The 15,436-nt window shown below is 37.8% G+C and overlaps 1 protein-coding gene across 1 annotated transcript; it reads left to right on the top strand.

The window, feature by feature from the left end:
• The first annotated feature begins 3,418 nt into the window (after positions 1–3,418).
• On the top strand, positions 3,419–14,978 carry LOC137296625 (universal stress protein Slr1101-like). Its single transcript, XM_067828436.1, has 4 exons — positions 3,419–3,587; positions 9,369–9,464; positions 10,163–10,269; positions 11,401–14,978. Exons 1-4 carry the CDS (start codon positions 3,512–3,514, stop codon positions 11,656–11,658), a joined length of 537 nt encoding a protein of 178 aa, XP_067684537.1. The 5' UTR covers positions 3,419–3,511; the 3' UTR covers positions 11,659–14,978.
• Positions 14,979–15,436: the final 458 nt, after the last annotated feature.

Genomic DNA, 15,436 nt, shown 5'->3' with positions numbered 1-15,436 from the left:
TTTTTTGGATTTGGATTTGCATACTAGTCAGTCACATCTGTCATGATGCTGATCGCAGGATTGTTTGGTCCAGACTCGATTATATCTACCTGTCTATTGCTGCGAAAGACGTTAAAAACAAACAAACAGACAAACCATTTCACACCAGTTAGTGGTGAATCTAATGTAATGTCTTTATTTGCTTCTTAGGAAACTAATCACGATAAACCGCTGTTTGAACCTACGACCAAGGGTTCCTGTCACACGCACATCACACTGACGTCCAACGGCCAGTTGTAACCTTTGGATTTAATCGATATATTGCTGCCAAAGAGATGTTATACCTGATTATGTTTGGTGCCCTGTAAATCTTTACGATTTACATGATTTGTGACATATTGTTTGTGGCTTTGGGCGGAATACTGTTAAGTATCCGCACCGACCAAGGTTTACGAGTGACTTTCATCGTCCATCCATACGACTGTAGCCTGTGATCAATGGAGTTTCGTAGTGGTGTCACGATTCATCGTAATACGCATCGATGCATCGACCCATGGGCCGCCGATACACTGAATCGATACAAAGTTTTACATTGTCGTATATTCCGATACGTTACTTCAAATGGGTCCCGATACATCGATTTTTGTTGCGCTATCTGTCAAGAAAAAAAGACTTACTTTTGTTTGATGATGAAATACACGCTTACTTGTTTTCCCTTTTTAAGTAAACATTTTCTTGCAAGGTCTTGCTTCTTGAACTGTCAAACAAGGCGCCCGCGTATTATTAGCATTCTCAAAGTCCGTGTATAAACTTCACTATCTCGTTTCTGAATGGACGTTGAAAAACGTAGGCGGAATTTGACAAAATTCTTTAAATTGCTTTTGTTTTGATGCGTGAGTGTTGGAATTCTGGTATTGTCATATGTATCGTATCGCATACTTTAGCAACAAATAGTCGTTACTAATTTTTTTAGTATTGTGATGTACTGTGATGTATGGTATCGCAGGCTGTATGCCAATACCAGTACTGGAATTTGGACCGAGCAAACTGGTGACCGATGAGCAGCACAGATTGCAATCACAGGCAAGGAGCCAAATCGCCTGTCTCCCAGTTTAGTTAGGTCTTGACGTACTTCGGTGCAGATCCGAAACGTCTGAACATTCCACCTTGTCTCCTGGATAAGTAGTCCTATTTTTTTTTATTGAATTGTCACTTCATATACTATATAGAGGATATTATATGGTTGTGCATGTCACAGTATGTTTAGTGGCTAAATGTTCCTATTTCTCTAGTGAGAGCGAGGGATATTCGATATTTATTCACGAGTGTCGTAAACATGGTAGGATACGGACACGGATATAACATTCTGTTTATTACCGAAGTCGTCAACAAGTGGAAAACAAACCCAAATCTGCTTTCAAACATAGGCTGGCTACCCGCAGTCACCGTTTGTAGAACGCAACGTAACAAAAAAACCCCGTGACGTCATAGCATTATTCATGACGTCACGTCACCATGAAAAGGTGATATTTTGCCCTAGTGCATGGTATGAATATGAAACCCGATATATTCGCCCTCGTAGGTAATAACATGAACTGACCAACCGCCGCCGCCGCCTTCAACATCATCATCATCATCATCATCATCATCATCATCATCATCGACATAACTGACTCTCGTATTGGTAATTTTCGTTTTTCTCGAAGATATATTTGGATACCTTGTGTACTTTGTGAATGTACGTCCAACCTACATTTAAACCTAAATGTCGTTTTTAAACACTAAAAATACAACAATCAAAGCATGGGCGAGTGTTTTGGCATGTTTATGGTCAGTGTTGCGACATTTTCACGTACGCTTGACAAAATAGGTCGTCAATACTTGGGGTAGTTGACGTCACGATCAGTCATATGTTTCCCATAATGCCATGTTGATTTATTGACGCTGGTCGGGACACCGTCACGTTTTCTACCCCTTGTCCTTGACAGGCCTCTCAAGATCCCTTGACCTCAGCTGGTATTAAGGAAGTTGACCTTTGCAACTGAGAAAACATTTTCTGTCATGCAGGATGGCATCTCTGAATTAATGGCTGGGTTGGAATTGTAGCTGTAATTATGATCATGTACAGATGCGTCCATATTAATACAACAACTATAACAAACATAATATAAACATAAATAATAACGGAATATCTCGTATTACACTTACTAAATAATCTGGTCGTGAACCAGCATATATCCGTTATGACACGCGTCGTATTCATATTGTATTAGAACAATTGCATTTGACACCCTAACATTTGGATTTATGGAAAAATGTTCTCATAATATATTATTTATAAATAGCTACAAAAGCCATTAATTATTTCAACGGATCAGTGTAGGCTAGAATGGACCGGGGTGTTTAATTTCAAATATCAGGCATATCCATTTTATAGAAAAACGTAAGCTAGTGCATGCTAAGTTATTCAATAGCCTTGCCCAAAGATATGCACGCTTACGCAGGTAGTATGGTTTTTAAGCGTTAAGGTTTACGTGACATATTTCAATATTTCCTAAAGTTAACTATGGATAGTTTTATCATAAATTGCAAAACATTGTAAAACCGTAAAACGGTTGTTATTGCTGACCGACTCTGCTGCCAATTGTTATGATGTCATGAGTGATGGCATCACAATAGAGTATTACGTCACAGTAACTGCAACGATGTCAGAGGATTCTAAACGACCTGCAGTGTAGTATAATTTTATTAAACGAGTTAATGATTTGGTAAAATTTAATAAAAATGGTATTTCACGGAAGCGAGTTTAGTATTCTGTTATTACTCGCCAACATAAATTGACAGAAACTGCGGGGAAATTGCCTACAGTGTGAGGACAAATTGCGACAGCGACATTAGCATTGTGACGTCAAAAATGTTAACTATTTTGACGTCATACGTCCAGTGTAATATTGCCGAAAATATATTACACTGCGGTGTCTTCAACGGGCGAGTAATAAACGTTGATATTACACTTCTCGACTTTTAATGTCTTGATGACATTTGTCAAATTAGGAAATGTTCAAATATGCATCTACATTTGCATGCTTTCATGTACGGTATGTATAAACCGAAAAGTATAATGCTACGAATCGCTCCAGGATTAAACAAACTTGTCGATACTATTCTCGTGAAGCCTGGCACTGAATTAAAATCATTTGCAATATTAGAAAGACCTACGTGCGCGTAATCATTATAGCTTCTTTTTATCTGGTTAAATATAAACGATCCAACAGCTGCACGTCGTGCTGATGTACACGACTAACTATACCAGTACACGTTCAATATTACACTTATATCATACCTATTTAGATTATTATAACAATGCATTGTCAGGTATACCTGAAATCAATATACGTCATATAATACGTCTGCCACGTTCACGGCAGTTGGAAATAATGACTTGTCCCGGGCACAAAGGTCAAGGTAACACATATATGACACCAGTTGTCTGTGAAAATTGTGATTGTGTGGAAGCTTCCAGCAGATCACGATGGCAAGTTCTGAGAATCAGAGGAATGTTATAGTAGCAATCGACGGCAGCGATTCCGCAGAATTTGCACTTGATTGTGAGTATTGGAACGCGGTGTGATCATAGCATGTGTGCATACGTAGTAAATTGTAAGCAATACATAGGGAGGGCCCTAGCGGAGAGGATTGATGCGGTCCTATACAGTCAAGATATGACCCTAGGGAGACCCATTCTAGAATATTAGAGACCTTTCCACAGGAATGTGAGATTAGGTAAGAGTTCCTCCCGTACCCCCAACCCAATCAAAACTGACATGCATGCCTCAATCTAAATATACATTAAATTAACTAGATATTTCAGTGTTGCAATGTTACACCCAGGAGGATGCAAATATTCTATGAAAAAAAAACTCTTAGACTAACAACCTGTCTCTGAAATGAACATATTGTACTAGAAAATGTTCATAGTGAAAGAAATTAAACTAAATTGAAATGAAAAGGAGTCCTGATACTTTCATCATTTTCAGAAGCTGTGGAAATCTAGATCTAGACTTGTGTGGACTTTCTTGGTTATATTCCAATGTTATTGATGAGGAATGACTGATGTATGTAAGCTGATAGCATGTAGGTGTTGACAATAGTGTTGAGATATTAGTGGTGAGACATTTGGTAGTGAGACATTGATGGTGAGACGAACTGGTGACTGGTGAGATGGCAGTGGTGAGACATTAGCGGTAACTGGGTTTGGGAGTATTGTCCACATTGATTGTACTTGATCATGCAGTCATGCCATGCAGTAATGTCATGCAATCGTGTCATATTATCACAGTGGAATATAGTCACAATATCTTTAACCAGTGACCTCAGTGTGGTTCATGGACGCGTAATGTTTGATAATGGAGAAGATAATGACAGTTGTGTCATGCAAAAACACAGCTTGTAAAATCCATGCTGTTCTTGTTGCTTGTTTGTTGGTAATAAAAAACCATATTTTTCGTAAAAGAAATTAACAATGTTGTCCATTAATATTTAAGTTTTCTCTAAACTTGTTTAATGGACTCAGCTGAAATAGCGAGGAAATGTTAAACTATGTGAGGGAGATCAAGTTTGTTACTTTGGAGTACACTTACAAGGAGTATACTTCCAACTTGGCTAAGGCTGTCAGTTAGTTCAGTTTGTCATCTGGGGTATGAAAAAAACTTTGTTTAAGGAAAATACTTCCAACTTGACATGGGCTGTCAGTTAGTCTTCTTGGGTATGAAAAAGCTTTTGAATTCTTTTCCAAAGCATAAGAAGCGAGATATCGGAAACCTGGTTGAGATAATCATTATGTTTATTTCCAAGTCAAGAAAATCCAAGAAAATCACACTTCATTCCATCGTCCATACATTTGTTCAGAGAATCCTTGGAAGCAATTAAACTGAAACTGGATAGCCCTACTAAAGATAGACTCAGAATTTAATCAAGAAGTTCACCAATATGTATCAGCATTGTCTGCCATTCTTTCTCAGAATGCACAAGACCTTGTATGATCTTGAATTCTCTTGAAAGGAATTTGTTCTTCTGAAATTGCCAAACTAGGGACTATGAATATTGTCATACTTGTTTCACCTTAGTATGACATCATTATTTGTTGAGTTTTTCAGGGGTAAAAAATCCCATCGCTTCCAATCCAATCCCGAGACAGTCAGTTTTCATTTCATGGAATCAAATAATGGTATCTTACATATCCATGTACTACTAGATTATTTCCACTTATGGTTTCAAATTGCAAATACACTTGGATTTTATTTCATATCTGCTCATAATGTAGCTATTACATTTTGCAATAATAATAATTTAGAGATATCATTCTTTGAAATTTATCAGTATCACTCTTCGATGAATAGTCCAGTAAACATTAACATCAAACATTGTCATAAAATCAGGGCAAGTGGAAAATTAGTCAGAACAAGTCACTTTCTTGAAGCCAGTTACCAGTGGCTTTTTTATAAAAAATTTGAACCCCTGCTTTGTTTTATTCATTATCAAGGATTTTTGTGTTTGTGAAAAAACATTTCAAACATGTATAGATCTGCCATTAGATGTGCTAGAAAGAGAGATTCTCCTCAGAAGGTAGGTATGGCTTGGAGCTGAAACTTATGTACCATGTGAAAAAATATGTTTTTCAGCAAAGTAACAGTGCTAGCTATCTAAACTTTGACCTTGTCAACTTCAGGTCTGTTTTCCCCACCTTGTGTCAGTTTGAGAAAAATATGTTGTAATAATTTGTATTATGTTCTAGTTTATGACCCTGTAACACTATATTTATACATTGTAGATATTTTTAGAAATAGTCAAGCGTCTGTTTATATCTCAATAAAACACATCAAAAGTCAAAAGTGTCAGCCAGCAAGGTCAAGGTTGTCATGGTGATCCAACATTTTGATGATGGGCCTCTGTGTTACTTTGAGTGATACAGCTGAAGGTGTTTGATGGAAAGATTGTGTGGCAGGTAGTGTTAGGAATTGGCTAAAATTTGATACTTTTGATAATTGGTCCTTTCAACTTTACAACCGATCAGTCATCAAAAATAATTTGTTACCATCTTTGTTAATGCACACAAAAATGTAGAAAAAACATGTAGTTCTTTAGGGTTTGGGCAAATTGTACCAAAAGTATTAGGACATTTCACATCTTTAGAGGAGAAGTCAATGTCATGCACATAAGCTTACTGGAGTCTTTAAGATAAATTCAGTCAGTCATGAGTTTCTAGTGCTTATCAGTGCTCCAGATAATTTTTCAACATAAGGAGTATGTGCACTTTATTTTTTCAGTATAAGAGTTCTGGGAAAAGTTAAGAGTACTGAATGGAATTTAGTGGTGTGTAAGTAATCTCGTGTTTTGTTTCATATATGTACCACAACATTGCTACTCTGGGGTAAACAGGTCACTTAATGAAAAAGCAGATAACTGTGTATGTAAATAATTTCAAGACAGTACACCATTGCTGTGGTGTGTATCTGCTACTTTTTCTAAATCTTGAAAAATCTTTAATTTGGTGAATGTTTAATCAGGACAGTTGTTTAATCTAGACAGTTGCTGAAACTAGATAACTGTTGAAAGAATATATTTTTTTAAGCTACACAGTTGTAGACTTTCATGGATAACAAATTGGTTTCTCTTGACCCAACTAGTTTAATGCATACAGTGGCGTTTTGATGAGGTTGTTACCTTGTTATCAAACTGTGGTGATTACAACTAACTGATGATATCGTGAATATGGGCATGATATGTTGTGATAAACAGCATGCTAACACCGACAACAACAGGGAACAGATAACAGTCAGCGCACACATATCTATATTCTTAAAAAAAGTAGGGGATCATCATTTGTTTTTTATTTACGATTAAAATGTTTTTTTGAGATTTATCAGAGTCAATGTTGATATGACATTATTGAATGTTTTGAGAGTGAAGCACCATTTGCACTTCCTTACAACCATCGCTATTTGGAATGTAGTCATTTTGAAAGATGATTGGTGTATGGCATGTAATTTGCATGTATACGATTTTAATTTGAAAACAAACGACTAGAAACAAAAACTAACAAATGTGTGATGTAAGATGAGTGTCAAAATTAATGTTCCAAGTGATTTCTTGACCTTCTTGAAAAAATTGTCAAAATGTTGAATGGGACCCCATGCATGTGTATGGGGCTGCTGCATTGTGCACATGCTTTGTATTTAGGGGTGGTAATAGAGGGTAATGGTGGTGCATTCATAAGATGCGTGTCCTTGAAACATTTGTTAATGTTTACACTTCCTATCCAAAGTGAAAGTTCATTATCCTGTACCTTTTTGAAGAGTATAGATGAAGCTGAATGCAGAGTAAGGACAACAGATACATTGTTCGCAGTAGGTTTTGTATGAGTGCATGCAGAAATAAAATTATATATATCTAGTCCAAATCTTTTGCACATGAAATGTTTATCAAACCTGAATCATTTCAAAACATGTTGTTTCAACATATGTTGCTGTTTTAAGATACTTTCTGAAAATACGTAGATCAGAATCTATGCATGCAAAACACACACGCAAAATGTTGTTTACATGTTTTGTTGAATGTTTTGTGAATACTGAGATAACAGACTTGTGATAACGCATGCAGGTATTGGAGCCAGGGTCTGTCACGTTAAGGAATAAAGATTATACAGTTGTGAGTGAGTGAATTTAGTTTAACGCTGCTCTTAGCAATATTCCAGTTATATTGTGTCAGTCTTTAAATGATTAAGTCTGGACGTGATAATCCAGAGATCACCAGCATGAGCACCATTCTGCACAACTGGGAACCAATGACAAGTCAGTAAGCCTGACTGTCTGATGCCGTTAGTTGGTTCTTACGATAAGCATGGGTGGCTAAAGATCAATATTGTAACTCAAACTTTCATGGATCTGTACAGATGTGACAAGCAGATTATAAGTCATTTGTTTGATTAGATGTTCATGTGCAGACTGATTGTTATTAATTTTGATAAACATGACGTTTGGGACAGTATGTTTCTCTGCTTCCATCAGTTTCTTTTAGTGGAGTTTTGATATTTGGTTCAGTCAGTTTGAACTTTGCTGAACTGAAAATATGTTCTGGTGGTGGAATGAATGGCTGAATATGAATGCTGCCTGACTGGGTCTTTTGAAATAGATATGTTCTTAGATGTGGATTTCTTTAGGGCTGGAAGTATCATCAGTCACCCCAAGGTGAGGTGGGGTAGCCCTGTGGTTGAAGCATTCGCTTGTCTCACTGAAGACCCAGGTTTGATTCCCCACATTGGTAAACTCTGTGAAGCCCATTTCTGGTGACCCCACTATGATATTGCTAGAATATTGCTAAAAGCGGCATAGAACCAAACTTACTCACTCATTCACCATAAACTGGATTGTTGTGGGTAGTAACACGGAGGATGGTATTAAGAAGTGCTGAGTCAGTGAAGATGGTATTGGTACCCACTTGGTTCTGTAAGTTGGGGTATTGCTGATATTGGGTTCTGTGAGTCAGTGAAGATGGTATTGGTACCCACTTGGTACTGTAAGTTGGGGTATTGCTGATACTGGGTTCTGTGAGTCAGTGAAGAGGGTATTGGTACCCACTTGGTTCTGTAAGTTAGGGTGTTGCTGATGGTTGGTTCTGGTATGGAATGGAGTGTGATGGAGATGGTCCTCCTGACTACCTTGATAGAAGTCGGGCTGACACTTGTGAATGCATGCTCAATGTTCATGGTCTAGGTCAGTTTGCTGGAGTGGATGCTCTTGGCTGTTTAAGTGAAAAGACTGATCAGAAATATTGTCTATGGGAACAATGATTATTAAACTGAAACAATTTGAATCACCAGGCAATAAACAAGTCTGTTTTCAATGTAAAGGTTTCAATCATTGATTTGATGCCTGAAAAGTATATTTGAAATTGTTTGTTGTTGTCATGCCATCAAGTCTGTGAGTATGTATGTTGCCAAAAAGTGATGACAGTGCAGTGTGCAAAATAGACACCACCCTGCCAGTCCGTGGCTAGTCAAAATCCAGTAGATCCAGTAAATCTTCAAAGTCAATGACCTGAACAGGCTAGTGCATTTTCATGAGGTTATTTTGTAAATATATAACTTTCCCCAACTTGCAACACTTTTTTAGATCATGTGAGATTATGGCCTGTTGAAAAAGGTTCATCATATTGGCAATTCAGTGATGAAACCCATATCTGCATTCAGTTTTATGCAGTCATTTTTGGGGCCAGTAACTTTCAGGCATAGCTAGGCTGAGAGGCTTGCAAAATTCGGAAACTATTTCACACACTATGACAGTGTTGTAAGTGTGTTGACCCTACTACCTATAGATGCACGCTTTTTACAGGGTACTGCAAAAATGTCCACCAGAAGAATGACCACGTGGTGTTGGTGCATTGTCCAGAACTTAATGTGATGCTGCACTCTCAGCGATGGAACAACTGTGAGTACACTAACAACTTGTCAGTTTGTAATGGTATGTTTTGGTAAGACATGATGAGTTTATATTTCATTGATGAATATCTAGGTGATGTTTCAGTGAATCATGTCTAGGTCATGTTTCAGTGAATCGTGTCTGTGTGATGTTTCAGTGAATCATGTCCAGATGTCATTCAGTGAGTCATGTCCAGGCTATGTTTCAGTGATTAGTGTCAAGGTGATGTTTCAGAGAATCATGTCTAGGTGATGTTCAGTGAGTCATGTCTAGGCTATGTTACAGCGATAAATGTCTAGGTCATGTTTCAGTGAATCATTTCCAGATGTCATTCATTGAGTCATGTCTAGGCTATGTTTCAGTGATTAATGTCTAGGTCATGTTTCAGTGAGTATTGTCTAGACTATGTTTCAGTGAATCATGTCTAGGTCATGTTTCAGTGAATCATGTCTAGGTCATGTTTCAGTGAATCATGTCTAGGTCATGTTTCAGTGAATCATGTCTAGGTCATGTTTCAGTGAATCATTTCCAGATGTCATTCATTGAGTCATGTCTAGGCTATGTTTCAGTGATTAATGTCTAGGTCATGTTTCAGTGAATCATGTCTAGGTCATGTTTCAGTGAATCATGTGTAGGTGATGTTCAGTGAAGAAAGTAATCTAATTATTCCAAGTGTGCATCTGATGTACATATTTGTGTCGTTTCAGCTGTGTACGTGTATGACAGGGAAATGCTGGAGGCCATGTTGAGAGATGAACAGCGAAAAATCCAGAAAGATCTTGAAAAGTTTGCAGAAAAGCTCAAGCATCATGGGGTTGGTAGATAAGTGCAGAATGTAGTGTTATTTTCAGAGTTAACCATTGCTAATATCATAGTAGGTTAGTAAAATATCATGGTGTGTTACTGTATACAGAAAACAGACCTTGTAACAGACAGTGCCAAGTATCACCTGTAAAACTATGTGACCATGACAGTAGTGTTAATTAATGTAAACTTATCCTATCTCACGACTTGCACTTCCCTCTTTTGCTTTGACGAACGAACGAGAACTTTCCCTGTAGGACTCTCTAGTCCATACGCCCGTGTTCCCCAGGCTGCTCTCCTTATGGGACATGTCCATAGTCCCATGCTGAGCATGCAGCATGCTCCCCTATCTACTCACGTGACTACCCACTTTTGGAAAGTGATGATTTTGCCGCAACAGCTCTCTTCACCGAAAAACAATTCACCATGTTGAACCATTTCATTTGTTCCTTTTCCCCTCTTTGCAGTGGGGTCTAATGGGCTGTGGGAGGTGCGGGTCCGATTACTAGTCATAAAACTTTAATTATGGAGGTACTCCATCAAATTTGTGATGAAGTGAAGTGACTCACCTAGTTGTGTCCCCTTGCATATGCAAGGGTTGCGGCTGAATTCCACGTCGCTTGGGAGCACCCACTCCATGGGAGCGATTGTGCCTAGTAGGCCAAGGGGTTCAGCAGAACCCATCGCTAGCATAAGCACTATGCTAGTCGGATCTGGCCTCGATCCCTTGTTCATTGCTATCTACGCTTGTCATTAGCCTATACAGTGTATACTGTCAGAGCTTATCTGCGACTCGCCATCCAACTGTGGAATAAGTTCAAATGGGGAGATAGGATAAGTTTGAATAGTTTGACTCTAGGTAGAGAACGATCACTCTGAGGTAGTCACGTGGGTAGATAGGGAAATGCGCTGCATGCTCAACATAGTCCTAGAGACCTGACCTATAAGGAGATCAGCCAGGGGAACATGGGCGTAAAGACAAGAGATGCCCACAGGAAAAGTTTTCATTCATTCCGTTCAGCATTGAAGCAAGAGAGAGAAGTGCAAATAGTGAGGCAGGATAAGTATATTAATATACAGTTTATAATTCAGTTTTCGAATATCAAACTTCTGTATGATTGGTGTTGTTTGGCTTTCTCAGATTGGTGGAAAGGTGAAGAGTGTGATGGCTTCCAAACCCGGGGAGGGGATCGTCAAAGCCTGCGAAGACGAACATGGCGAGATGATCATCATCGGGTCACGTGGTTTGGGCACACTCAGACGAACCTTCATGGGCAGCGTCAGCGATTATGTGGTCCACCACTCTCACGTTCCTGTGTTTGTCTGTCGGAACAAGGAACTCCACCACCATCATCACCACCAAGACCACCATCAGGGCGAACAACAGAAAAGTGCCTAGATGTTCCAGGAGCACACTATAATCTGCATCTAGGAAACATGTACCAAAGAGGCATTGTGGCAAGGCTAGTCTTTGGGGGAATTGTTTTGTATTGAAAATTCTTAGATGAAAAATTGGCAAACATTTTAATAAAGAAATTTCTGAGGTTTAGTTGTTCTAAAATGAAATGGAAAGATGTTAACATATTCTGTTTATGCAACATATGTCATATTTGGGATTTCACTTTCTTAGTAAAGTACTTCTAGTACTTTTTTGGGTTGAGTCCCATCTGGGATTTGAACCCGCACAGAATCCCAGATTCGACTCGACCCCAAAAAGTACTAGAATTTGTACTTTACTAAGACAATGAAATCCCAAACATGACATATGTTGCATTTGACCACTTTCTAAATGGCATTGTGTAATCATATTCTGTTTGTGTTCCTACTTGTTGTATGGACGGATTTTATATTTGAATAAACTGGTTGTATTTTGGCAGAATATGAAACTAGTATTAATGTTATTTATCCACTTTACTTATGGTATTTGGAATCAATGGACAAAGTACACAGTCTTGCCTATTTGTTGGAATGGCAGTATAAACAGGTGCTATCTATCAATGTAGAAATAGAACACTATGAGTCAGTAGATTTTTAACAATATTGTTGTTATTTAGCGGTGATCATATTTGAAATTTTATAGACATGTTCCATGAAAATGAAATTTATATACGTTTTAAAATTTATTGACCATTTGTTTCAGAAATGAACATGGATATAATTGTGATTTTTTTGTATGACTTTTTGTCTTTACGAATGTCATGTTGTTATTCATACTAGATGGACCATCATGCATCATTTTCTTTCCATAAGCTCTTGTTTACAAGCATCATTGATCACTGTTATTGTTTATCCTATGATATAGCATGTTTTTCCGTCTAACAGTCACAATCTAGTCAAGACGGAATGCGACCTGATAGTGACAGTATCATCACTGAATCAACCTCCATTTGCTTTTTCTAGCTTATGATATAGATATCATATGTACAGGAGTATTAGGCTTGTACGCCACAATTTCATGTTTGGACACTACTTCCCATTGCTTGTTACAGTCAGACTATGAAACACCTGAAACTTATCATGGCTGAAGTATTTTCCTTCCAACTGATTATGGTTCAATATTTAATATGGAAATCGTCTATGCAAAGCAGTTCTTTATCACCAGATAATGGCTTTATTCTATTTTGGTTAGACGAAAATAATAACCACCTGGAATGTTGCATGCAATATAATGGGTGTTTTTTGACAGAAAAGAATAGGTTGCATGTCTCATTGTTACATGTACACAAATCATAGCATAGCAATGGAAGTTAGTTGAACAGTGAAAAATATCAACACCTATGTTTGTGCTGATAGACCAAGGATAACGGTAATAATTTTGAGACTTGGCATTGCCATACACAAACAAAGACAGAATTCTGCACCTGTACTTCTTTGTAGCTGGGAGCCTTGTGGTTAAAGCATTGGCTTTTCATGCCTAAGACGGTGGTTCGATTTTCTACCTGGGCACAATGTATGAAAGCCAATTTTAATGCCCCCCCACACCCCCACCCCCTCCCTCCACTGCTCAACTGATATTGAGATGCTACTGTTAACATATGAGTATTTGGGAATTCAGTTTTACACTTGTTACCATCAGCAACATGGTTTGTTGAACTCATTCAGTATTTGTGGCAAACATATATACACATGCACAAAAGTTAAACCCCACCCACTATCTTTGTCATCTGCTACTTTTGATACTCAGTGGTAACAAGATCATAACGAGATCTATGACTGTCATTGACATCATTGGTCTGATTATGTCTGGAAACTGGCAACTAAACTGGTGATGATGCTGTGATGACGACCTGTTTTCCTTACAATGGCCCTGCATGACATACCAGCAGTAATATTGTTCATGCCTATCACCTGCCATCTCTCAGTGGTAGTTAACTTTCTCCTCACCATGACTGATATCCTAACTCTAAAGTGAAAGGAAAATCTCAAAACAGACCAGTGAAACCAAGTGTGTGAAACTTGATTTTCAAGATTCAGATGGTAGGGAAATGGCATTGCACCTGCAGAACGTTTTCTTTGTCATATCTTGACAATCTTAGGTTTGAGAATCTATGGAAGGCTAATTCAGTCATAAACATATAGTCTGTATTTCTGATCTTCAGTGGTGAAATCAAGACACTATGGAAATAGTGGCGCTTAACTTTTGTGCATGAGTATGGACAGAACATGATGACCTTTTTGCCAACATCAGTGTCATCATTGAGTGTCATCAATCCATTCATATCAGGCTAGCTGACTTGGTTGACTCATGTCGTATTGATTATTGACAGACTGTTGCCACATAGCTGGATTTTTGCTGTGTGAGGTGGTAAACGACAAATAAACGTATCATTTTGTGTGTGCTTAATTTCCAGTTGACTTTGTATCAATGTTTGCTCAGAAAATATCTGAAGAAATTATTTCAGCTCAGACCTAATAAATAATGAAAAATACTCTTGCCAAAGATCTTGCTGAAACCAAATATGGAATCTTCAGGAGCATGTGGCTTTAGATCATATCATGAATAATATTGTGGGATCACAGGAATATGAAAAGGTCTATTTAAAATGTGAAAAATGTTTGACAATACTGCTATTGACAGTGAGAGTTTGGATGTTTCCAGTGCCTCATAATGGGGTATATAGTCATCTCTGCTATCTTTTTTCAGGCAAAACATCTTTCATTGCAAAACTGAATGAGAATGAGATTGATTTAAATGTTTGTAAAATCATATTGATATAACAGACTGTACCAAACAGCAGTATCCAAAACAGTATGGGGAAATCTATAGCAGAACATACTGGGAAACATTCTTGAGATGTAGGTCATTTGATTCTTGGATTAATTACTAGACATAATCATTATTCCATTACAAGACTGATAACATACTATCATTAGTGTAACATTACGTAAATATTTGGAGTGGATGTTGATTTTACAAATATAGTTGTAATGGTTTTAGTACAATGAATGAATGTTTAGAATGTGACAAGATATCTGTGCTCAGCCAGTCAAGTACCTGCTGTTGGTGATACTTTCTTGATTTGTACTGATTGTTCAGTTATTGAAGGTGTTCTCAGAAAGACCTCTTACCATTCCTGTAATGTTTTGTATCCAGAAGCATATCGATTGTGAACTATATAGTCAGTGTTATACCTGATATTTGGATGGACAACATGGAGTCAGTCCTGTTTATGTTTGTACCAGTCAGTTTGACATTGAAATAAAACTTGGTTCATAAAATCTGTGTTATTGTTCTTATTGTCACTTTTTGTGACAAAACCTACTAAGATAGGTCTATAACATCAGACAATACTGTCCATCAATGTACGCACTGTACCATGTGATGCCATCCAATTACCTCCACCCTTAGAATATTAGAGCGATATCCCCATCAGCTGCTTGTTACGAGGTAAAATAGGGAACATCAAGCTTTTTCAGCTGCCAAAACAATACCGGTCCCTGAGCAGAATAATCATTCTGCCCAAAACAATATCGGTTACTACATGGAATAATGGTTCCTCCCTTAACAATATTGGCTACTACATGGAATAATGGTTCCTCCCTTAACAATATTGGTTACAACGTGGCATAATGGTTCCTCCCTTAACAATATTGGTTACTAAATGGAATAATGGTACCTCCCTTAACAATATTGGTTACTACATGGAATAATGGTACCTCCCTTAACAATATTGGTT

The sequence above is a fragment of the Haliotis asinina genome, chromosome 9 (assembly GCF_037392515.1).
Source record: "Haliotis asinina isolate JCU_RB_2024 chromosome 9, JCU_Hal_asi_v2, whole genome shotgun sequence".
NCBI lineage: Eukaryota > Metazoa > Mollusca > Gastropoda > Lepetellida > Haliotidae > Haliotis > Haliotis asinina.
The sequence above is the reverse complement of the archived record's forward strand: the minus strand, read 5'-3'. Positions and strand labels throughout refer to the sequence as shown.

Excerpts from the sequence above, each read along its gene's own strand:
- LOC137296625 (XM_067828436.1), top strand. The coding sequence starts at position 3,512 with ATGGCAAGTTCTGAGAATCAGAGGAATGTTATAGTAGCAATCGACGGC. Across the intron at positions 3,588-9,368 it reads CGCAGAATTTGCACTTGATT|GGTACTGCAAAAATGTCCAC; the intron begins GTGAGTATTGGA and ends CGCTTTTTACAG. Across the intron at positions 9,465-10,162 it reads CTCTCAGCGATGGAACAACT|CTGTGTACGTGTATGACAGG; the intron begins GTGAGTACACTA and ends GTGTCGTTTCAG.